Raw genomic sequence first — 14,464 nt, forward strand, 5'->3', positions numbered from 1 at the left:
CTCGCCTGATGTAATGTCCACGAGGGCGGAGCACTGAAGGAAGGAGGAGAGGTCTGCCCTGCTGCTGCTGCTTGCTGCGATGTGAAAGGAGGCTTTAAGGTTAGTTCCGGGCCCGGTAGCGGGTGGAGGGGGGGCCCGGCGACCTCGGGTGGGCAGCGATCTTGGGTAGGGGGGGCCCGGGGGCGGTCCTAGTAGCAGTGATTATTTTTGAAGTGACACACCACCCGAGTTATGCTCGGTTTTTTGGTGAATTTTGACATACCAAGCTCAAAAGGTTGCCCATCACTGCCCTAGGCCAAGTTTGGAAATTACTACGCTCCAGGGAAAGACGGTTCTGAGCCCCCGTCCCATATATGACCTCCTATTAAACTGAACAGCAAACAGTAAGGGTGGAGGGAAGTGTATCTACTTTCCTAGCAGTTATATTACCTTCTATCAAACATATAACAGCCCAGAATGCAAAGTTATAGTTGGATTTATTACAATTTCTCATCACTTTGCAAGTACCTACATGGCTGACATGTGCCACATCCATAAATTACTTCTATCCCCTTCCCTTTAACAAGAATTCAACGTAATACTATAAAACTCAAGAAGTAATCCAAAATGTTGCTATTTAACAGTTAAAAAACAGTAATTAGATGTCAATTCTTTGGCAAGTTACAGTTACATGCAACAAAGTTGATTTAAAATATTTTTCTTCCTTGAAAACTTCTCTTTTGTCTTGACAAGTGGAAACCATATTTTAAAATGGCCTTGTATTATTTCAGTGCTGCGTAACCCACAGCTCACATACAATCAAGTTACTCAGCTACAGCCCAAAAATGAAACACTCATAACCTGTCTTTTTCTGTAGGCAATGTTAGCAACTGATGCCAAGAAGACACCACAATACCCTCAAACAAACAAAATTACTTTTCCCATTGAAGTGTTCTTCAAAATCCAATCAGAGCCACACAAAAGACTTTGTAACCCTGTATCTGCGGCCCACACTCGGAGGCACTGCCAGCATAGGACAGGAGAGAGAATGATATTAAATGACTATAACTTCTGTGTAATTACACAATTATCTCGGGCAGAAGAAGGGAAATCAGGGCAGAATTATAGAGCCATTAGGAACTTGACAAGCTCCAGCGGAAAGGCAACATTTGTACTTCTTAAAAAAAGCACATTCTGCTTCATGCCATGTTCATCTTGATAGACGTCCACCTCCTTCATCATCATTTTTGTAACTATTGTCAGAATACATAATGTATACATAACAACGAAAAGAGGCAGCAGTAACTTAGAAGACTATTGTTCTGTAGCAGATTAAAGGAGTCTGGAAAAAGCGTCTGTCCTTCGAACCACGAGCAGAACTTAACGATGAATCCTGCTGGTTATTGAAGGCTAAGAACTGGAGTTTCTGAACGGAACAGAATGGTGCTTTATGTGATAAAAAGGTTAGACACCACGAATAAGACAAATATGAAAAGTTCTGTGCACGGTAAAGACACACCTAGCAGCAGCCCCAGCCAGGCACAGGGGCATCCTTCAGGTTTATGTAATCTCCCTGGCCTGCAGGAGAGGGAAGCCCATCACTTGTGGCCATCCTCTTCTCGATAAGAAGCCTCAGAATTGAGAAATGAGAATGGGATATGTGAGAGCCACAACTCATTCAGTGAAAGGATCTTTTATCCAACTGGGATCCACTACATGCTGATGCCATATCAACAAAAATGCCTGCATGACGCAGCTGGTTCTGGGGTGCAGAGCAATTTTTCACCAGTCAAAACACAGCGTCATCTGGACTCCATCCCGTATCCAAGGACATACCTCATAGACTCGTTAATATTCTTATTTTCTTTGACAGAGGTTTTGGTCCAGCCAGTAAAGTTACTCTCCTTGCTGAACAGGTCAATTTCTTCCTTGGTCATGGCCCATGGGGACAAATCACACTGTGCAAGCAATAAAACAATCATTACAACTGGAAACAGCAGTAACCATAAGCTTCTAGTTAGCCAGCCATGCATTTTATACAGGTGCATGCTTTTTGCCTCACTTCAGAGATTTTCAGTGGCCTCCTTTTTCCTGTCCAGCTCATATTTCACTTGAATGGACAGACTGCTGAACTGTGATTTCTAACGTCTAGTTCCTGGCTCTACAGCAAAAAAGAAGCAGCAAATGGCTTTTCTATTAAATTCCTGCCACATAACAGCTGCTAAATTGGAAGATTCTTTCCAGGATGTGATCCATATCTGAACAGGGGGCCTGTATATGGTTTCTATATTCATAACGCCCTGTGAATAATTCTTCTGTTGGAGAAAGCCAGTTTCTGTAAACTGCAATCCCTTATGAACGAGCAGTCATGCATTACCAGACCTCTACACTGGCAGAGTGCAGTTATCCTTAGGCAGTGAAGAGTGAAACACTAGTTCTCAGATTATAATTTTAAAAAACCCATGCACCCATCTTAGATATGTGATAATCAAACTCTTGTATTCACTTTCATTAATGACATTTATGAAACATGTGTAAATGGACTTTTAGGACAGTAGCCAAGGCTGAAGCCTTCATAAATGGTTGTAGTGTGTATAAGATTCAAACCTGGCCTAGTTCTACCCTTAATTTGAGAAGCTGTGCGTCGCTTGTGAACGACTACACAGGAAAGCGAACTAAGTAACTGAAAACTCCTTATAGTAATGAAATGCATTCTGGACAAGAGCATTCTATCGCACATGTGCACGATGAGCAGTTTGCTACAGACTCACTTTGTTGACCAGTAGGATGCAGGGAAGGGGGTTCCCACCCGGCAGAGTAATCTTGCTGTCCAAGTCCTGCTTCCACTTCTGGCTGTTCCGGAAGGTGGTGACGTCGGTGATGTCAAACATGACCAAGCAAGCACTGGCCTGCTTGTACTACATCCTAGTCATGCAGGTGTAGCGCTCCTGACCTTGGGATGCATTAAAGACATTGGTAATTCCCGTTCCCTACCGATTCCATAGCGAATCGGTAGGGAACGGGAATGCATCAACGATAGGGAATGCAAATGAGCTACTCGTTGTAGCTCACTTGCATTCTCTAGTCCTTCGGTACCTGAGTCTGAGAATCGGGACGTCCCTTTAGATTAGGCTCCTCTTCCTGGTCTCTTCAGCCAATCAAAGCGGGCTTAGCTGGCTGTTGTCAGCGAAACGCGCTCTGATTGGCTGAAGAGACCAGGAAGAGGAGCCTAATCTAAAGGGATGTCCCGATTCTCCGGCAACCAGGAAAACATAAAAGTTTTGCTGTGGAGGGGCGGCGAAGACAAAATAGAAGGGGGGAAAAAACACCAGCGCCGGCAGAGCTAAAAAAAAAATGCGAAAAAAAAAACGTCTCTCAGAAGCGCAGGGAGAGTACGTCCTTAAAGGACGCCCCTCACATGCGCTCCCTGCTTTTTTTTTTTTTCTTTTTTACCTTTTTTGGGGGCCCTTTTCCTTTCCGATTCCCTCACAGGAGCCCTAACAAGAGGTCAGACATCTCGTTAGGGTTCCTACGGTAAGGGAATCGGAAAAACGGTAGTGCAGCTCATTATAATAGCTTTTCAATCATTTGCATTCCGTTTTCGTTGCCTGCTACCGTGGCAGGGAAAATGCCCTTAGTGCATGCCCGGGGTGAACTACTTGCGTTTTAAACTGGCTGGAACCAGTTTAAAACGCAAGTTGTGGGCTCGTTAGGTTTTGTGCATCTGGGCCTAAGAAGTTAGTTGCTTCTTCCATTAAAGACCTGCCTTCTTTGGTTTGAGTCCCTCCCTGTGGAATCCCCTGCCTTTTTCACTTCGCAATAGCAACCTTACCAACAGTTTAAAACTGCCCTAAAAACCTACCTTTTCACTAAGGTTTTTATTAACCCTTCTGCACAGTGGTCCGGCTCAGCAGGCTACTCTGCTCAGCGTCCTCTGCTGGTCTCTCTGCTTTTTCTTCTGACTAAATCTATCCTCTCTTGTTTTTTGTTTTTTTAACAGTTGGAGGAGTTCCTTTTGCTTTCTGTTAATTAGTCATTCATTTCATTTTGCTAACCACCATGATTTTATGGAAGGTGGTATATTAAATCAACAGTAAATTAAACTCTCTCAACCCCATCTTCAGGGAACCCCAAGCCAGTCTGGTTTTCGAGAAATCCATAATGAAATACGAATACACTGATTCCACGGTATGCAAATCTATTCATGCATAATTCATTGTGGGTATCCTGAAAACCTGACTGGCTGAGTGGGTCCTGAGAACTGGGTTAAGAAGCCCTGCTGTAAACTAAAGAATTCAGTCACAGCAGGTTCACTTTGTGTTCTTAACTAAAAATAAATGTGTGTGTGTGTGTGTGTGTGTGTGTGTGTGTGTGTGTGTATATATATAAACTCACCCTCAACGTTCTGAAGACAGTGACGTCAGTGAAGCCAAGCCCTGACTTCCCTCAAAAAGGTTTGAAGGTTCGTGGTGGTGAAGCCACCAAAATTGCTCCAGGCCCCGCCCTTGAGGGCGGATCAATGGCAGAACAACAAAGGGGTTGGGAGGCGGGGGGGGGGGGGGGGTAGGAAATCGCTACGGGCCCCGCCCTCGCGTCAAACGTCATGACGTTGAGGGCGGAGCAATGCCACAACAACGAAGGGGTTGGCGGGGCGGGGGTGTTGCCGCCGAAAACCTTGCTAGCACCCGTTTCATTTGCTCAGAAACGGGCCTCTTTTACTAGTATATATATATATATATATATATATACACATAAATCAGAAAACATATTTGTCCTTATTGGTTTAAAATATATACCAGCCACCTATTTGTGATTTAATTAAATTTGCTATATCGTCTTTCCTGAAGGCATGAACAGGTAATTTACAGAGTAAAATTTAAAAATGAACACCATTCAATCGATACAAAGGAAGTTGGAGAGGGGGAGAATAATCAGAAAGAGGTTAACAGTGGTAACTCCTAATTTTTAATTTGTAAGTTAAAAAAGTAAAAAGAAATGCTATTTAAATAATAGCAAAGAGACTGAGGAGAGAAAGAATAATCAGAATGAAGCAAGGGGTCAGTTAACTACAGTACAGGTTTCATTCTGTCCTCTTCAGATGTATCTTCAGTGTATGTTCATACTATACATTTGTTATCACAAGCCACTTTGAAAATCTCTTCTCTTTGGGCAGCCCATTCGGAATGTGTTCCATGAGCTTAATTAAAGGAGCCCAATTAACCCACTAAAATGCAGCTAGCAGTATAATCGCACATCTGGGCTTTTCTTATATACTTCAGTATCACATACACTGATAGCACTAATCAAGCAAAACAATGCTTCTTGCCATGGAAGCTTTAACACAGGTAGCCGAAGGCCCCCATTCCTCCCCTGTCAACACCAAAAACCATTCTGGGAATAGTGGATGTACAAAACAGTGTTGCAGCCTGAACCAGGCCCAGTTTACCACATCTCTTCCTGTCCCCAGCCCGGAGCCTGCAGGCCAGGACCAGCCAGGCTGAGTCCATGGTTGACGCGGCTGTCCAGAGCCAGCTGCACCCCTTCAGTCATGCCTCCACCTGAGCCTTTCAGTTGACGCAACCTCCCCGCCTTGGTCACATTTAGTACTGCAAGGGGCACAAAATCAAGAGCCCTGAGCCAGTAATGTCCCAGTCTTTCCAGCTCATTCTGTCTCAACCAGCTCAAAGGAAGGGTGGGTGAGCTGTTATCAGAGCAGAAAACATGCAGCCGGCCAATTTGGCCCCTTTTCTCTCATACCCGTAGCCACCTCCTAGCCAGTCCGATCCAATCCCTGACCTTCCCCTTTGGCCTGGGTATTCAGTGGCTGGTGGCTGCCGCTCACCTTGAGGGAAGGGGGAGGAGGGAGTTGACTTACCTGAGGACAGTCAAGGTCACCTGGAGGCGTATTTTCAAAGCACTTAGACTTACAAAGTTCCATAGTAGCCTAAGGAACTTTGTAAGTCTAAGTGCTTTGAAAATGAGCCCCCTGGTGAACTTCCCTTTCCTGGGCATTCTGGCCTTGGGTCTGATTAACTACGTAGTCCTAGGTTCCATGAAACAGGATGATGCAAGCCGACAGTCAAACCTGCTCAGACCCAGGAGCCCCATCTCCTAAACACAAGTGGAAAAAAAACCAAGTGTATTTCTATGGAATTCACTTCTGTCTCATTTGCGTCTCCAGACTTGAAGACTCATCTTTTTCTAGACACATATACATAGGGCATTGGCCTGTGTGAGTCCTGCAGAGCAGAAGGAGTTTCCTTATGTGTATCCCCCCCCTCGCTTTTCTATTAAACATTGTAGTTCTGTTCCTTTTTCCTCCCTGTGTTGTACTTTTCAGGCACTTTCCCTCTGCTTCCCGGCTGCCAAGATGGCAAAGCCAGAGAGCAGGGTAAAAAAGTGTGAATTAAACTTGGAAACAAGTCATTTAAACAAATGCCCTTTTTTTTATTTTACCAAATATAGATTTAAATGTAGGTCAACATAATTCATTCATAACAAGTATAAATAATTACTCTTCATAAGACACAATTGTAAATTCTTTCGTTTTTCAGCCTTCTAAGTGTGATGGTGCAGAGCAAACTTGTTTCTCACAGTGAAGGGTAGGTGCACACATGCCGTTCAGTGCAAGAACGTGCAAGAGGGGAGGGAAAACAAGTGAACCTTCCCAGTGTGAACACCGCTTTCAAAATCCCATGAATATTTCCTTAGAAGTGTGATTGGCTCAGACGGCTTCCCGATGCAATTTGCAGAAACAGAACAGGGAAGTACTAATCTTACAATGTTAACAATAAGAAGGGTGACATTTAAGATTTAGGGACTCACAGGCAGGAGAGGCACAGTGATGTCACAGGGGCCCTTGAAACAGGCCGCACTTTACCTGGCTATATAGTGTCTAAATTCAGGCCCATTGATCGTTAATATGCAAAAAGATATGGCAGTTCCGTTTGCTCACGGACAGTCTCATTTTGTGAACGGGGTACCTATAGATTTTTTTTTTTTTTTTAAGTTGGCAACAGCTACCAAATGAAATCAGAGCAGGATCCAATGAATGGACATGCTGTTTGCCTGCAATTTCTAAACATGTTTTACGAAGAGGACACAAGGCTGAGCGAGTGATGAAAAGATCCAGAGTCATACCTTGAATTAGCAAAACAATTCAAGTCAGGCAGTATTGTTCCTTGAAGTCAGAGCTGCCAGTAACAAAGCCCTTTAAATACAGATAATTCCCAAGCCTCCTCCGTCTTGTCCATATCTGCATACACAGAGGCAGAACCCAAGTCCCGATTTCAGCAGATCAGGTTCCACCACTCTGAATTGCACTTTAGTGATTCTTTCATACAACCCTCCCTGTCCTGTCTAAATAAATTACTGTAACCAACCTGCCTTTCAAATAGCAGCCCACAACCCCCCGAGTGTCAGTTCCGGTGGAGACCCAGGGCTCCATTAATCTCCAACGTCACTGTCCCGATCGCCAATGAGCCAGAGGATGTGGAAGCTGAGTGCCAGGAGCCCTGTACCCAGCAGGTCCCCCAGTGCTGTTAAGTAAGGGATGGAAAAATTGTCCGGATTCATGCCCCGGGCCCACATCCAGTGCACCATCCAGTCAGAGATGTAGAGAAGGATCAACACCTGCAACACAAGCCACAAGGAGAAAAGCCTTTTAGCTAAGCAAAACCTTTGCTGTCCCGACAGTGTATGTGAGATCTCAGATCTTGGGAGGTAGGATTAAAAGGGGTGGGCAACAATATGTTCTCAACTAACACCCCCCCCCCCCCCCCCCCAGATTAAGTTAAAAGTTGGAGTGGAGGAGCGGCCTAGTAGTTAAAGCACAGGGCTGACAACCAAACCCCAATCGTAGTGATCTTGGGCAAGTCACTTAACCCTCCACTGCCTCAGGGACAAACTTAGGGGCCAATAAATATTCAGCCGTCGGCCATCAGCATTTTGCTCGTCGCCGATGGCGTTATTCTAGGATAATCAACAATTAACGAAAAAATCCACTAATTGAAAAATGACTTCAAAGAGCTCCAAGATAAAGAACAATCTCACGGAGCTTAAACAGACCTAACAGTCTTATCATCATTGGCAAAAAAAACCTTATAGTGCCATAGATCTAAATCTTCTTCTAGTATCTATGGTCAAAAGTTATTCTAGGTGATGTTGTAGCTGTAAATCACTACTAAGTCACTATGCAGTATCCATTATATATGATTACACTTATCTTTTTCAAAGTGTTGCTTAATGGATTGCTGCTCTAAGCTGTGTAGTCCTTCACTTCCCGCTCCGAGCCGACAATAGCCAGCGTTTCGCTGCTTCTTCAGGGTCTCGGGCCAAAACGTCTCTGGTAGTACTCCGTCCCCTATGACACAACTTCTCTGTTCTCTCCCTAAAACGTCCCTCTCCCCGGGCCCCGGGGAAGTTCCGTCAGAGCAGAGGACCGGCGCTGGAACACGGGGTTTGATGATGAGAAGACCGTTAGGTCTGTTTAAGCTCCGTGAGATTGTTCTTTATCTTAGAGCTCTTTGAGGCCATTTTCCTTTAAACAAAGTCATTTTTCAATTAGTGGATTTTTTCGTTGATTGTTCTGTGATTCCACACCACCATTAATTTTTTTAGAGGTTATTCTAGTATATTCAATGCCGGGGCCTGTGCGGGCTTCAGGTTTGAATATGCAGTTGTTTTTAAGCTGGCTGACTCTTAGGGCCTCTTTTACCAAGCTGTGGAAAAAGGGGGCCGGTGTCGGCGCATTTTACATGCACTCTGAAGCCCCCTTTTACCACAGCTGGTAAAGGGGGAAGTCTCACCTTCCTGCAGGAAATGGCAGGGCGGCAAGTAAAGCACTTGCCGTGCTGACATTTCAGGGGGGGGGGGGGGACCATTATCGGGTGGTGGTAAGGGCTCCCGCATTAATCCCGCAGTGACCGGGCAGCACTGCCCGATTTCTGCTGGGTACACTCCGGAACTACAAAAATAGTTGCCACCAGGGGTGGGAAGTACCGCCGGGCTGCTGCCTAGGCCTCTTAAAGGCCAAGTGGTGACTCTGCCCCAGAATGCTCCCAAGATAGCTGGCTTTGCGTTTAGCGCTAACCACAATATTCAGCAGCACTTGGGCTTCCTTCAAGAAGAACAGAGAGTTATTTTTGTAATTAAAAGGGACAACTAGTTTCCATTAGTGGGAAGGACATGCATATGCTGTATTTTAAGTATAGAACTGTTGTTTAGTTAGAGAATTATTATAGTTAAGAGTTTTTATTTATGTAGTTATACTGTTTTGAATTATATTATTTTTTATCATCAATTAAATGAATGTATTTTATATGCATTATTTTGCATATTTATATGGTTTAAAAGTATATCTTTCTGTTACAACTAAACTACATATGCATTACCTTCCTACTTTGTTTTTCAGGTGTTTTATCTTGCTGCACCATATGCCTGGAATAGACTTCCTGAGCCGGTACGTCAAGCTCCATCTCTGGCCGTCTTCAAATCTAAGCTAAAAACCCACCTTTTTGATGCTGCTTTTAACTCCTAACCCTTATTCCCTTGTTCAGAACCCTTATTTTATCATCCTCACTTTAATATTCCCTTATCTCTTGTTTGTCCTGTCTGTCTGTCCTAATTAGATTGTAAGCTCAAGCAGGGACTGCCTCTTCATGTTCAAGTGTACAGCGCTGCGTACGTCTAGTAGCGCTATAGAAATGATAAGTAGTAGTAGTAGTCCTTGGGATTCCGGAATCTTGCTATTATTGGGGTTCCGGAATCTTGCTACTCTTTGTCCTTATCCCTTATTTGTCCTTTAATTAGATTGTTAGCTCTGTTGAACAGTGACTGTCTCTTCATGTTCAAGTGTACAGCGCTGCGTACGTCTAGTAGCGCTATAGAAATGATAAGTAGTAGTAGTAGTCCTTGGGATTCCGGAATCTTGCTATTGTATTATTGGGGTTCCGGAATCTTGCTACTCTTTGTCCTTATCCCTTATTTGTCCTTTAATTAGATTGTAAGCTCTGTGGAGCAGGGACTGTCTCTTCATGTTCAAATGTACAGCGCTGCGTACGTCTAGTAGCGCTATAAAAATGATAAGTAGTAGTAGTTCTAAGTAATTGGCACGTCTTTGTACATTTTTTTAGGCTTGCAGCTGCATAATGCACATATTTGGGACATATTAAATTTCATATTAAGCATTTAATTTATTTATTGCATTTGTACCCCACATTTTCCCACCTATTTGCAGGCTCAATGTGGCTTACATAGCACCGTGAGGCGTTAGCCACCTCCGGTGATGAAACAAATACAGAGTAATGTTATAGAGAAATAAGATATATGTGTTACAGACACATTAGAGAATCGAGAGATTTTCAAATTGATTTTGAGATTTTAAAATTATACATCAATTCAAAGAAATCCAGAAATATAAGACCCATACAGAAAACATCTTAATATGGGCAAAAAGAAAGCATAATAGGGTCTGCTGAATCTTATTTTATAATCAGTTTTAACTTTTTTAGATCTTCTAAGGATCGATTTGTTTTTATAATTAAAATTTTTATATTTCTAGATCGAGACAAATTCGTAAGAAATTCCTGCACACCTGGTCGGCCTGCTACCTTGTCCACAGAGGTACGTTCTACATGCCTTAATATATTAGAGAAGAGGTTTTCAATCCAGTTCTGGAAGCACACCCAGCCAGTCGGGGTTTTCAGGCTTTCCCCATTGAATTCAATTGGGATATCCTGAAAACACCAACTGGTTGGATATGCCCCCGAGGACTGGGTTGAAAACCTCTGCATTAGAGGTTTAATTGTGATTGCTTATTCTGCATTGAGTGTCCACCATTTTTGCATACAATGGAGCTTGTTTCTGTTTCTGATGACTGGGGGGGGGGGGGGGGGGGGGGGGGGCTCTTTGAGGAAAGGAATTTAGGGGTGGGTTTGGATGGGTATATTGATGTTTGTTATAATCTCCTGTTTTTTTTTTTAATGTTTTCTTCTGTATCTTGGAAAAGAAAATAAGATGATACCTTTTTTATTGGACATAAAAAGGGCAACCTTCGAAAGCTAATCAAGAAATGTATTAAGTTATGTCCAATAAAAAAGGTATCATCTTATTTTCTTTTCCATGTTTTATTTTGTTTGATTTCTATAGATTCTACATGGAATGTTGCTATTCCACTAGCAACATTCCACGTAGAAGTCAGCCCTTGCAGATCACCAATGTGGCCGCGCAGGCTTCTGCTTCTGTGAGTCTGACGTCCTGCACGTACGTGCAGGATGTCAGACTCACAGAAACAGAAGCCTGCGCAGCCTTCTACATGGAATGTTGCTAGTGGAATAGCAACATTCCATGTAGAATCTCCAATAGTAGCAACATTCCATGTAGAATCTCCAATGGTATCTATTTTACTGTCATAGTAATGCTTGAATGTTTTCACTTATATACACTGTCAGCTAGCACATTTGCTTATTTCCGATCTGAGGAAGAAGGGCAACCTTCGAAAGCTAATCAAGAAATGTATTAAGTTATGTCCAATAAAAAAGGTATCATCTTATTTTCTTTTCCATGTTTTATTTTGTTTGATTTCTATAGATTCTACATGGAATGTTGCTATTCCACTAGCAACATTCCACGTAGAAGTCAGCCCTTGCAGATCACCAATGTGGCCGCGCAGGCTTCTGCTTCTGTGAGTCTGACGTCCTGCACGTACGTGCAGGACGTCAGACTCACAGAAACAGAAGCCTGCGCAGCCTTCTACATGGAATGTTGCTAGTGGAATAGCAACATTCCATGTAGAATCTCCAATAGTAGCAACATTCCATGTAGAATCTCCAATGGTATCTATTTTACTGTCATAGTAATGCTTGAATGTTTTCACTTATATACACTGTCAGCTAGCACATTTGCTTATTTCCGATCTGAGGAAGAAGGGCAACCTTCGAAAGCTAATCAAGAAATGTATTAAGTTATGTCCAATAAAAAAGGTATCATCTTATTTTCTTTTCCATGTTTTATTTTGTTTGATTTCTATAGATTCTACATGGAATGTTGCTATTCCACTAGCAACATTCCACGTAGAAGTCAGCCCTTGCAGATCACCAATGTGGCCGCGCAGGCTTCTGCTTCTGTGAGTCTGACGTCCTGCACGTACGTGCAGGACGTCAGACTCACAGAAACAGAAGCCTGCGCAGCCTTCTACATGGAATGTTGCTAGTGGAATAGCAACATTCCATGTAGAATCTCCAATAGTAGCAACATTCCATGTAGAATCTCCAATGGTATCTATTTTACTGTCATAGTAATGCTTGAATGTTTTCACTTATATACACTGTCAGCTAGCACATTTGCTTATTTCCGATCTGAGGAAGAAGGGCAACCTTCGAAAGCTAATCAAGAAATGTATTAAGTTATGTCCAATAAAAAAGGTATCATCTTATTTTCTTTTCCATGTTTTATTTTGTTTGATTTCTATAGATTCTACATGGAATGTTGCTACTCCACTAGCAACATTCCATGTAGAAGTCGGCCCTTGTAGATCACCAATGTGGCCGCGCAGGCTTCTGCTTCTGTGAGTCTGACGTCCTGCACATATGTGCAGGACGTCAGACTCACAGAAACAGAAGCCTGCGCAGCCTTCTACATGGAATGTTGCTAGTGGAATAGCAACATTCCATGTAGAATCTCCAATAGTAGCAACATTCCATGTAGAATCTCCAATAGTATCTATTTTACTGTCATAGTAATGCTTGAATGTTTTCACTTATATACACTGTCAGCTAGCACATTTGCTTATTTCCGATCTGAGGAAGAAGGGCAACCTTCGAAAGCTAATCAAGAAATGTATTAAGTTATGTCCAATAAAAAAGGTATCATCTTATTTTCTTTTCCATGTTTTATTTTGTTTGATTTCTATAGATTCTACATGGAATGTTGCTACTCCACTAGCAACATTCCATGTAGAAGTCGGCCCTTGTAGATCACCAATGTGGCCGCGCAGGCTTCTGCTTCTGTGAGTCTGACGTCCTGCACATATGTGCAGGACGTCAGACTCACAGAAACAGAAGCCTGCGCAGCCTTCTACATGGAATGTTGCTAGTGGAATAGCAACATTCCATGTAGAATCTCCAATAGTAGCAACATTCCATGTAGAATCTCCAATAGTATCTATTTTACTGTCATAGTAATGCTTGAATGTTTTCACTTATATACACTGTCAGCTAGCACATTTGCTTATTTCCGATCTGAGGAAGAAGGGCAACCTTCGAAAGCTAATCAAGAAATGTATTAAGTTATGTCCAATAAAAAAGGTATCATCTTATTTTCTTTTCCATGTTTTATTTTGTTTGATTTCTATTGATAACCTTAAGAGTGGACTAACACGGCTACCACACTCCTCTACGTCTGTATCTTGAAATTAATAAAGATATTTACCTATAAAATGTATACATTTGTATGTTTGGAGATTTTTTTTTTTTTAGCAACAATGGTTCTTATTTAGCTGTTTTCAGTTACTATTGATGCCTTTTAGGAATTTTTGGAGAGTTTTCAGTTATAAATGGGACCTTTGACCTTTGCCACACTGCATTTAAGCTTGAATAGAGCATGTTTGGCTTTCTTTGAAAAACGAAGAGGAGGAATTCTGTGTGTTGCAGCCATTGCTGTTACTGCTAAGCACTGTCTTTACCTCTGTGTTTTTGTGGACTTGCTTTTTACAACTATTTTTTGCCTTGAGCTATTTCACTTTGGTTTTGTTTTTTATTTTTGGTTGTTTTCAGGCATTATGACACTGCTGCTATAGACTTTTTTTCTTAGAGGCTATCAAGTGTATGTGTGTCTTTAGGGGAAGGGACTTGATATACCACCTTTTCTGTGGTTTTTGCAACTACATTCAAAGCGGTTTACATTGCATATGCAGGTCCTTATTTGTACCTGGGGCAGTGGAGGATTAAGTGACTTGCCCAGAGTCAGAAGGAGCTGCAGTGGGAATCAAACCAGGATCAAAGTCTTCTGCACTAACCATAAGGCTACTCCTCCACTCCTTTCTCTTTGGGATTCTGGAATCTTGCTATTCTTTCCGGTTCTACATGGAATGTTGCTACTCTGAGATTGTGCCTGGAATCTTATAAGTGGTTTACATAGTATATACAGGTCCTTATTGAGTTAAGTGAGTTGCTCAGAGTCATAGGTGGGAATTGAACCCAGGTCCCCAGGATCAAGGTCCACTGCACTAACCTCTAGTCTAGTCCTCCACTTCTTCCTCTTTGGGATTCCAGAATCTTGCTATTCTTTGGGGTTCTACAAGGAATGTTGCTACTCTTTGAGATTCTGCCTGGAATCTTGTTAATGGGACTTGATCTACTGCCTTTCTGTGATTTTTGCAACTACATTCAAAGCGGTTTACACAGTATATACAGGTACTTATTTGCACCTGGGGCAATGGAGGGTTAAGTGACTTGCCCAGGGTCAGAGGGAGCTGCAGTGGGAATTG

The 14,464-nt window shown here is 42.6% G+C and overlaps 2 protein-coding genes across 4 annotated transcripts in view; both read right to left on the reverse strand.

Moving 5' to 3' along the window:
- Window positions 1-1,076: 1,076 nt before the first annotated feature.
- RAB29 (RAB29, member RAS oncogene family) lies at window positions 1,077-2,924 on the reverse strand. Its single transcript, XM_030221356.1, is given in 3 exon segments — window positions 1,077-1,610; window positions 1,816-1,937; window positions 2,751-2,924. Coding segments are annotated over 3 exon segments (396 nt in total). The 5' UTR covers window positions 2,913-2,924; the 3' UTR covers window positions 1,077-1,498.
- Window positions 2,925-6,411: 3,487 nt separating this feature from the next.
- The window catches only part of SLC41A1 (solute carrier family 41 member 1), a 30,615-nt gene continuing 22,562 nt past the window's right edge, over window positions 6,412-14,464 (reverse strand). For all 3 annotated transcript variants that reach the window (XM_030221216.1, XM_030221215.1, XM_030221218.1), the window contains exon 11: window positions 6,412-7,611. In XM_030221216.1, coding sequence (XP_030077076.1) covers window positions 7,426-7,611 — 186 coding nt within the window. In that variant the 3' untranslated portion in view covers window positions 6,412-7,425. The remainder of the gene's footprint in view (window positions 7,612-14,464) is intronic.

The sequence above is a fragment of the Microcaecilia unicolor genome, chromosome 12 (assembly GCF_901765095.1).
Source record: "Microcaecilia unicolor chromosome 12, aMicUni1.1, whole genome shotgun sequence".
In the NCBI taxonomy this organism is placed as follows: Eukaryota; Metazoa; Chordata; class Amphibia; order Gymnophiona; family Siphonopidae; genus Microcaecilia; species Microcaecilia unicolor.